The 8,914-nt window shown below is 54.7% G+C and overlaps 1 protein-coding gene across 1 annotated transcript in view; it reads left to right on the top strand.

Moving 5' to 3' along the window:
- Positions 1-212: 212 nt before the first annotated feature.
- Positions 213-8,914, top strand: part of LOC103769299 (dual specificity mitogen-activated protein kinase kinase 3) — a 10,051-nt gene continuing 1,349 nt past the window's right edge. Inside the window, exons 1-8 of the mRNA XM_008936482.1 lie at positions 213-254; positions 3,053-3,166; positions 3,640-3,759; positions 4,221-4,337; positions 4,493-4,544; positions 5,316-5,443; positions 6,094-6,171; positions 8,777-8,914. Coding sequence (XP_008934730.1) covers positions 3,155-3,166; positions 3,640-3,759; positions 4,221-4,337; positions 4,493-4,544; positions 5,316-5,443; positions 6,094-6,171; positions 8,777-8,914 — 645 coding nt within the window. The 5' untranslated portion in view covers positions 213-254; positions 3,053-3,154. The remainder of the gene's footprint in view (positions 255-3,052; positions 3,167-3,639; positions 3,760-4,220; positions 4,338-4,492; positions 4,545-5,315; positions 5,444-6,093; positions 6,172-8,776) is intronic.

Here is an 8,914-nt window from a genome sequence, read left to right as displayed (position 1 = left end):
CCCCATGGGTGTGGGTTGAGGTGTTGCTGGCATGGTGAAAGCAGTTGTGGGTTCCCACCAGCCCCCTGCAAACGCTCACGACAACAAGGCATGGTGGAAAGCAGCCACTGAAAGTGCTCAAAGGAACATGAAACCTGGCTCATGAACCCCCCCAGAAGGGTTAATGAAGCTGGGCTTTCTCCTGACTGCCTCTCTTTTCTTGCAGGCCCCCAAGGAACTTGGACTCCAGAGCATTCATTACCATTGGAGAAAAGGTACGTGTCAATGTGGCTTCTCTTTTGGCTTGCTCCCAACTTTGTTTGCCCCATGCATGGTGGGTTTTCTGCATCATGCCTGACAACCTGTCAGATCAGACCTTGAGATTTCAGAGCACCCCGTGAGAAGGATGGTGCCCTCCTGGTGCAGCCTCGTGCTGGATGCATCTTTGCAGGGGTGAGACACCCCACAGCAGGACCTTTCCCCTGTGGAGCAGTGGGGTGTCTGGGTGTATTCAGAGCAGTGACACTTGGGGAGCTGAAAATGTCACCTTGCCTGCAAGGTGGCTCGTCTCTGAGCCCGTGCCCTGGCTGGCTGGTCTCTCCTGCCTGTGGGCAGTGCTGGCAAGGCATCAGAGGCTCAATGTGCAGGGTTGGCCATCGTGTGAGATCCCAGCAGTGCCTTGATCACAGCCCCACCAGCCACCTCGGTCTGCACGGGTGGACCCAGCCCATCTGCCTGAGATCAGTGTGGCCTCACCATGCCCTCCTGCTGCCCCAGACAAGTCCCCTTTGTCCTGTGTGCCTGCAGGGCTGTGTTACTGCCTGGGGCCCAGGAGAAGCTGGGCACAAAGCTTCTCTCCCACTTTCCAAAGCCTTTCCTAGTGACCTGATGAAAAACACTGCTAGAAATAGCCACTGTCTCTCTTTTATTTCATTCTCTTGTTACTGGTTCTCCTGGGGCTGCAGAAGGCTGTTTGCAAGTGAGCTAAAAATACTGTGCATTGACTCAGCCCTATATCTAGCTGCTTACCTTCCAGGCTGGGAGGTGGCTTGGTTGGATGGCATCTGGGCCCCTTGGTGCAAGGTTTTAGGGTCAGGGGAGAGGAGGGGAAGCTTTGGCTGGGTCCAGGGAACAATCCTGCTGCCTGTGCCGTTTTCTGGCCATTGTGTTGTGTGTATTAATAGCTCAGGGAGAGATGCCTTCTGCTGTGTGCAAGGGGAGAGTGCTGTAGCTTGGGGAAGCTCTCTAGATTTGCTTCCTTCCCTGCTCTGCCTGCTCCAGTGTTTGCAGCAGGGTTCTGGGCCAGGTGTTTTGGAGGAAGAGGGCTTGGGCAGGAGGCCAGCTTCAGGCCACAGGGGTGGATGATGACCTCGGGTCCATCAGATCTGTGCAGGTCATGCAGAGCATCCCATAATCAGGGGAGGGGAGCCCCAGCTCTGCCTGTGCATCACCTCTCGTTGCTGGGCAGGGCAGTGCTGGTTCCTGGAGTGTGCTGGGAACCGCCAGCTTCTGGGGAAGCCTCAGGGTAAATGCCAGGAATAAAAAAACCAAACAATAACCTGGAACAACTGCAGAACACGTGTCCTGAAGAGCACCACCAGATCCTTCCTGGAGGCCTCTGCGGGGCCCTGAGCCCGCACTGCTCCTCTGCCAGCTGCCTGGGGCTGCAGGGCTGGGGGCTGGACGCATCCCCTGAGGGAGCTCTGCTTTCCTCCTTTCTGCATCCACCATCCTGCCCAGGAAAGGGCCGAGGGCTGGCACCTTCCTGTGCCGGGCAGCACATAGCTCAGTGCTGAGCTCAAGCCCAGACCTCCCTCGCTCCCTGCCTCGGCCGCCTGCCAGGCACATCTGCCTCCAATAAACTGAACCAGGAAGGTCCTGCGGAGCTGGTGGCTGGGGGCCCGGGCCGCGGCCTTTTTTTTCCCCCCAGCCACATCTCCCAGCCTGGCTCCTTAAAGCCAAGGGCCGTTTCCTGCCCGCCCGGGGCGTAGCTCGCGGGGTCGGTATCCGGCTCTGCCCCACGCCTTTCCCACCCTCGCTGCCTTTGTGGCTACTGGGGCAATTTGGCATCCTGGTATTATTTTTTGTTCCCTGAGACCGGAGGAAAACTGGAGGCTGGATAAAGCCTGGCTAAAAGAAGGTCTGTGACTTATTAAGAGCGATGAACGCAGCGTCCAAAAATAGCCCGTGCGTCTCACTCGGCCGGTTTGGGCCCTGCCCAGCAGAGCTGCCAATTACAGGGTAAGGTCTCTTGGGGGAAACTTGCTCCTGGGTTGCACAGGAGCTCGCTGGCTCCCCGCTGCGTGGGGCACTCGTGTGGCTGAGCCCTGGCAGTGGGAATTTGCCAGCTTGAAGAGAGATGGATGTCGCTGCACCCGCCTGAGCTCCTGGGTTGGTGCTAGCTCAGGTTTTAGCTTGCTGGCTGCTTTCTGATGGTGGGGGAAGTATCAGGAGCAGGTAAACCCCATCTGAGCTCCCCAGGGCTGAGGAATTGCGTTGCTGGGCTGCTGTGTGCACCACCCCATGTCAGAGAGGCTTTATCCCAGCAGTTATTGGGCACGTAGGTGTGTTTGTGGCAGGTGATCTCTTGGGGTGCAGGGTGAGGTGGGGGCTGCACCTGGGCACGTGGAGCTGGGGCAGGGGCTCCTGACTGCTGCCCGTGTTGGCACAGGAGCTGTTAAAATCCTGCAAGTAATTCAGCAACTGCAGAAATACCCTTGTGTGGGTAATCCCCAGCAGGCAGAGAGGCACCAACCTTTGCTGCCCTTTTCAGTGGCAGCGTGCCCTGGCTTAAGGGATGAAAGTCCTGTTCTCTAGCTGCAGAGGGGGAATTAATTGAGCCCTGCTGAGTACAGGGTGAGAAGGTTTGGGCTGTGGTTCAAGAGAGCAAAAAATAAACTCATCTTCTCTAAACATGGTGCCTGTGGTACATAGAGGAGGTGGTGGAGTCCCATAGGTACTGTCGTTGGGAACTGCTCTGTGTGAGTGAGCTGCAAGGGCTGGACCTCTCCTGGTGTCCTTCTTGATAAGCATGCTTATAGCTGTTTTTTTTGTTGTCTTTTTTTCCCTGAAGAACTTTGAGGTGGAAGCTGATGACCTGGTGACAATTTCAGAGCTGGGCCGTGGGGCCTATGGGGTGGTGGAGAAAGTGCGGCACGCGCAGAGCGGCACCATCATGGCTGTGAAGGTGAGAGAGCTGCCTGCTGAGCGTGGTGGGGAGGGGGATGGCCAGCTCCAGCAGAGCAGAGAGACCCTCCTGAGCTCCAGTGGTCTCCGTTGGGCAGCCTGTGGGGTTCCTGGTGTGGTTTGGCTGTTGAAGGCCCTGCGCTGATGCTGGCTGGGTGCTGTGGGGTTGATCAGCAGGCTTTGAAAGCCAGGCTTGGTGGAAATCCAGTTAGATAGTGCAAGGTTTGGATGTCAGAATGCCTGTCCAGGCTGCTGGCCTGATCCTGCATCCGCTGCAGAGCTTGCCAAGGGTTTGTCATTCATTAAGGTGCTGTCTGGAAGAGGCAATCTGGGCATCTCCTGGGTGCTACTGACTACAAAGCAAGCAAAAAATACTTCCCTTGGCCTCAGAACTGCAGGGCCTCTGAGTCAAGCTGAGGGATAGTGGGGTCATCCTGCCTACATCAAACCCTTCTTCTTTCCTGTCTGTCTCAGAGGATTCGAGCGACTGTGAACACTCAGGAGCAGAAGAGGTTGTTGATGGACTTGGACATCTCCATGAGGACAGTTGACTGCTTCTACACTGTCACCTTCTACGGAGCCCTCTTCCGAGAGGTACTGAGCTGGTGGGTGGTTGGTGGGCTGCACAGCACCAGGGGGACACACGGTTGGTGTCCCAAACCACCTCTGCTTTCTTTGGCCTCTCTGGGCTGCCCGTGATACTGCCAGGAGCTAAAGTCAAAGGCTTGCCTCCTCAGGCAGCGTTGGCCAGGTCCCATTCCTCACTCAGAGGGCAGATACCCATGTGTGTTGTCCACAGCCCAGACTGGCTTGGGTGGCCCCCCAAGGGGAGGCCATTGCAGGTGGCTTGGGTGGTACCTGGACATCCGTGCCCATCACTGTCTAGTGTGGAGCCTGTGTGCTGGTGGCATGGCCAACAGGGGCGTGTGGCAGGGACCTTGGCTCACCCTGTGTGGAAGGGGCAGTGTCCATTTGTCCATCCAGCTCCATCACTCCCTTCAGCTCTTGGGGATTTCCAGGGAATTCCCTCTCAGCTGCCTTCCCTCCATCCACAGGGCGACGTGTGGATCTGCATGGAGCTCATGGACACCTCCCTAGATAAATTCTACAAGAAAGTACTGGAGAAGAAGAAAACTATCCCTGAAGACATTTTGGGGAAAATGGCTGTGTCTGTGAGTGACCTTTAGGTTCTTATGTGGTCTTGTGCATCCCCTGAACCTGTTGTAGGTCTCTGTGGAGGCCTGTGGCACGTGGAACACGTGGGTGGTGTGTTTGCAGTGGAGGGCTGGTGCTGTGTGACTAACAGGGTCTCTTTGTTTGTCCCCAGATTGTACGAGCTCTGGAGCATCTGCACAGCAAACTGTCTGTCATCCATCGAGGTAGGTGCTGGCTGGTGGGGTTGGCATGATGTGGCTGGAGATCTAGCCTTGAAATAAGTCATGTGAGGACTCCTTTGCATGGTGTGTCCCTCAGGGATGCCTACAGCAGGGTCTGATGGTACTCAGGACCATGGTGGACACGTCTAGGTGCCCAAGGCTTGTTCTTGGCATGTATTCTTCATGCACCTGCTTGCACAATGTTGTTCTCTTCCTTGTTTCCAGATGAAAGGTTGAATAAAATAACTGAATTCCTCACTACCTGTATTTTTATGAGCACCTATGTGTCACTGGGGACAAAATCCCCAAGCCTTCCTGGCTGGATAGTTTTAGCATGCTAAGGGCTGAAGAAGACCTTTATAAAATCACAAGTGAGAACTGTACACTCAGGTCCTGTTCTTCATCCTGATATAATTCCTTGTGTAGTTGTGGACAGATCATGATGGGCATGAGACAAGGTGTCCTGAGAACTTGGTAGAGTTGGGCTTTTAAAGCTCTGTTGGGCACATAAATCTCTCTTGAGGAGCTGGGCATTAACTCCTCATTTTATTTCAACCTTTTGACTTGCCTCATTAGCAGGGAGGTCTGTTCTTTCTGGAGGGCATGGTTTTACCTATGAGAAGCTTTAATTGAAATAAAAGACTGGTGGGTTTTTCTCTTCCTTCCCTTGTGCTGGGGCCTGCCTGGTCCCCTGCTTGGTCAGTGGGGCGTTGTCTCAGGCTCTGTGATACCTCTGCAAAAGCCCAATCTGCCCTCTTGTGTTCTCTCTGTTAGATGTGAAACCTTCCAACGTCCTGATCAACAAGGAGGGACACGTGAAGATGTGTGACTTTGGGATCAGTGGCTATTTGGTGGACTCAGTTGCAAAGACCATGGATGCTGGCTGCAAACCCTACATGGCTGTAAGTGTGCTGGTGTGAGACTGGAGCTGGCAGCCTGCAGCTGCCTGCAGCCTTGACTTGAAGAGGTTGCCACTTAGAAATCAGTCTTGGTTCCTGAGATAGAAACCACTTCAGAGTGCTCTGGACTTGCTGACTCCTCAGAGTCAGCAGAGTCCTCCCAGGATGGGATTACCCTCCCTGTAAGCTCTGCTGTGTCTGTTAATCCTGCACAGACTCTTCCTCTACCACCTTCCATTTGCAGAAGGGTCAAAGACTGGCTGGTGCTGGTTGTGGTGGTTGGAAGGGCTGCTCCTTGGCAGTGAGAAAATGCTGAGGCTTTTCTTGGCAGGATCATTTAATCTCACCCTCAAGTCAGTTTGGATTTCTCTTTGCCATCTGTGGCATCTGTGTGGGCTTGTGCTCCTGGGGCAGGGAGCATGCTTCAGGGTAGTACCAGTCTCACTCAGGAGCTGGAGAAGGGGTTAGTGTGGGTTGTGTGGAGCAAGATGTGGCTTTCATCAGTGTTGGATATAACCTCAGATCCTGCCTCTGCAGGGACAAGAGCCAGGGGAATCCATCCAACCTGGGTTTTGGAGCCAGAGACCTGCTCTGTGGGGTTTGCACTGGGAAAAGGAGAGGGAGTTGTAATATCTTCCATTTTGCTGTTACAGCCAGAAAGAATAAACCCTGAGCTGAACCAGAAGGGCTACAACGTGAAGTCGGATGTCTGGAGCCTGGGGATCACAATGGTAACAGCAAGGGCTGGGCCCAGCACCCTGCAGCTCTGGGGCTGGACTGGGGTCTCTGTGGGGTCTGTGGGCTGAGGTGTGCAGCCAGTGTTGCCACCACTGTGGCTCTTGCAGAGTCAGCTGGCAAGATTACCAGGAGACAGCCTGTCTCCTGCCCCTTCTCTTTCCTCCTCTCCCTTCTTGCATTTTCCTGCTGGAGCTGGGACAGAGGGGTGGATGTGAGCCAGCAGTGTGCCCAAGTGGCCAAGAAGGCCAACAGCATGCTGGCTTGTATTAGAAATGGTGTGGCCAGCAGGACTAGGGCAGGATCCTCCCCTTGGATTCAGCACGGGGGAGGCAGCCCCTCAGATCCTGAGGTCATTTTTGGGCCCCTTGCTCCAAGAAGGACCCTGAGGGGCTGGAGTGTGGCCAGAGAAGGGCAATGAAGCTGCTGGGGAAGGGTCTAGAGCCCAAGTGTGGGGAGGAGCAGCTGAGGGAGCTGGGGGTGCTGAGCCTGGAGCAAAGGAGGCTCAGGGGAGACCTTCTGGCTCTGCACAGCTCCTGACAGGAGCCTGGAGCCAGGGGGGGGTCGGGCTCTGCTCCCAAGGAACAACCGACAGGGCGAAAGGAAACGGCCTCAAGCTGTTCTAGGGGAGGTTTAGGCTGGATATGAGGAAAAATGTCTGCCCTGACAGGGTTGCCCAGGGCTGTGCCAGGCTGCCCAGGGCAGTGGTGGAGTCCTCAACTCTGGAGGGGTTTCCAGGCAGTGGAGATGTGGTGCTGAGGGATGTGGGTTGGGGGTGCCCTGGCAGTGCTGGGGAACGGTTGGACTCGATGATGTTCAAGGTCTCTTCCAGCCAAAACAATTCCATGATTCCATGACAAAGGTCTGTTGTTGCCACGTGGTTCCTTCTACCCCTCCTCTTGCTCTCACAGAGCTGCTTGTGAGCAGCAGCTCCACTCAGCTCTGCAGTGGGTGGTGTGGAGGGCAGACTCCCAGGGGCAGTAGCTGGATGGCAGTGAGCTTAGGTGGGCATCCAAGAGCCTGGCTTTGAATTGCTCTGTGGTTCCCCATGGGCTGGCTGGAGAGGTTGGGAGTGGAGCAGGGTTTGCTGCAGCTGGGTCACAGCCTTCCTGCACCCAGCTCCCTGCCCTGGGTCAGCAAAGCCTTGCAGAGGAGCATGGGGGCCAGTGAGCTGCAGCGAGGGATGCTGGGCATGGTTTGCAGCAGGTCCTGCCTGCAGGGTGGCTCTGAGCAGCCAACAGGAAGGGGAAATACTTTCAGTTCCAAAATCGCAGCTGCTCAGGATGGTTTATCAACCTCCTGCAAGAAACAGATCTTGCAGAAAGCAGCTGAAAGCTGCTGGTGCCAGAGGATGAAGGAAATCCCAGCTGCTGGCTCCAAGGGGATGCTGCCTGGGAACACCTCTCACTTTCCAGGAGATTTTATCTCTGTGGGTAGATTATTTTTAAGAGTTTTTCCTGCACCCTGTCAGCCGTGGCCTGTGTTTTGGGTGCTGCACCCCCTCGTTTGTGTGTGCTGCAGAGGTCTCTTGGCAGATATTCCCTCTTCCTCAGCTAGTTTTGTCTGTGGTGCCAAACCCAAGCCCCTCTCCTTGGTGTCCACGTGCCAGAGCTGGGCTGGCTGGAAATGTAATCAGCTCTAGCTTTCCTCCTGAGATGCAGGAAGCTGTGGGATGGGAGATTGTGTGAATGATGAAGTCTCTCAATCTTTCCAGAGCTGGATGGGAGAGAGGACCTTGCTTGAAAGCCTGCCAGCCTGCAGCTGAATGGAGCCCCAGCCTCTCTGATTCCATCTAATGTCTTCCTCCTGGGCTGGCTTCCTGTTTTTATTTCTGAAGGGATTTGACTGATTTCAGGTTTGAGGGCTGTTGACTTGCAGGGCTAATCCAGGCCTTTCCAGGCTGGTGGCTTCATTCAATTTTCCAGCAGCAGCAGCTGATCCCCCCTGATCTGAGCCAGAGGCAGGCGGGGACGTTTGGCTCTGCCCCACATCCTTTCAGGTTTCTTGTTCTTCCCATCCCACCCTGCCAGGTCTGGAGGTTTTGTTACCCATTTGGAGGTGGGAGCTGACTCTTGACATGAGGACACTGCCCAGGAACTGTGATGAGATTTTTTCCTGCTTGAATGGGTGGTGGAACAGAGGTGACTTGTAGGAAGGACTCAGTAATTGGGGTGGTTTTAGCAAAGATCTTTATAAGTGATATTCTAGCACTTGGGTTTTTCTTGGGTTTGTGGATTTTATTTTTTTGTCTAGCTCATACAGTACTTGTCTGAAGCCCAGAGGGTGCCTTGGGGTGAGCAAAGCACTCTGGAAGCCAGTGCAGAGATGAGGTGCTGTTATTATTATCTTTTTAAATAATCCAATTTTACATATCTTTCGTGGCTTCCTGTAAATGCATTAATATGCTGAACCAACCTCAAAAGGAAGTTATTTCTGGCCTCTGGGTCTTTGTATTTAAAAAAAAAAAAAAGAAAAGTGTGGTGTGACCCAAATTGAAAACGGTTTGTAAGGAAAGAGGTTTTTCATTTGGAGGCTGAGGTGGGCTGGCTGCGTGGGGCTGTGCTCCAGCAGGGTCCCACATCAGCCTGTCTCCCTCCTCAGATTGAGCTGGCCATCCTTCGCTTCCCCTACGAGTCCTGGGGCACCCCCTTCCAGCAGCTCAAGCAGGTGGTGGAGGAGCCCTCGCCCCAGCTGCCCGCCGACCGCTTCTCCAAGGAGGTCGTGGACTTCACGGCGCAG

The sequence above is a fragment of the Merops nubicus genome, unplaced genomic scaffold (assembly GCF_000691845.1).
Source record: "Merops nubicus isolate BGI_N331 unplaced genomic scaffold, ASM69184v1 scaffold6943, whole genome shotgun sequence".
In the NCBI taxonomy this organism is placed as follows: domain Eukaryota; kingdom Metazoa; phylum Chordata; class Aves; order Coraciiformes; family Meropidae; genus Merops; species Merops nubicus.
The sequence above is the reverse complement of the archived record's forward strand: the minus strand, read 5'-3'. Positions and strand labels throughout refer to the sequence as shown.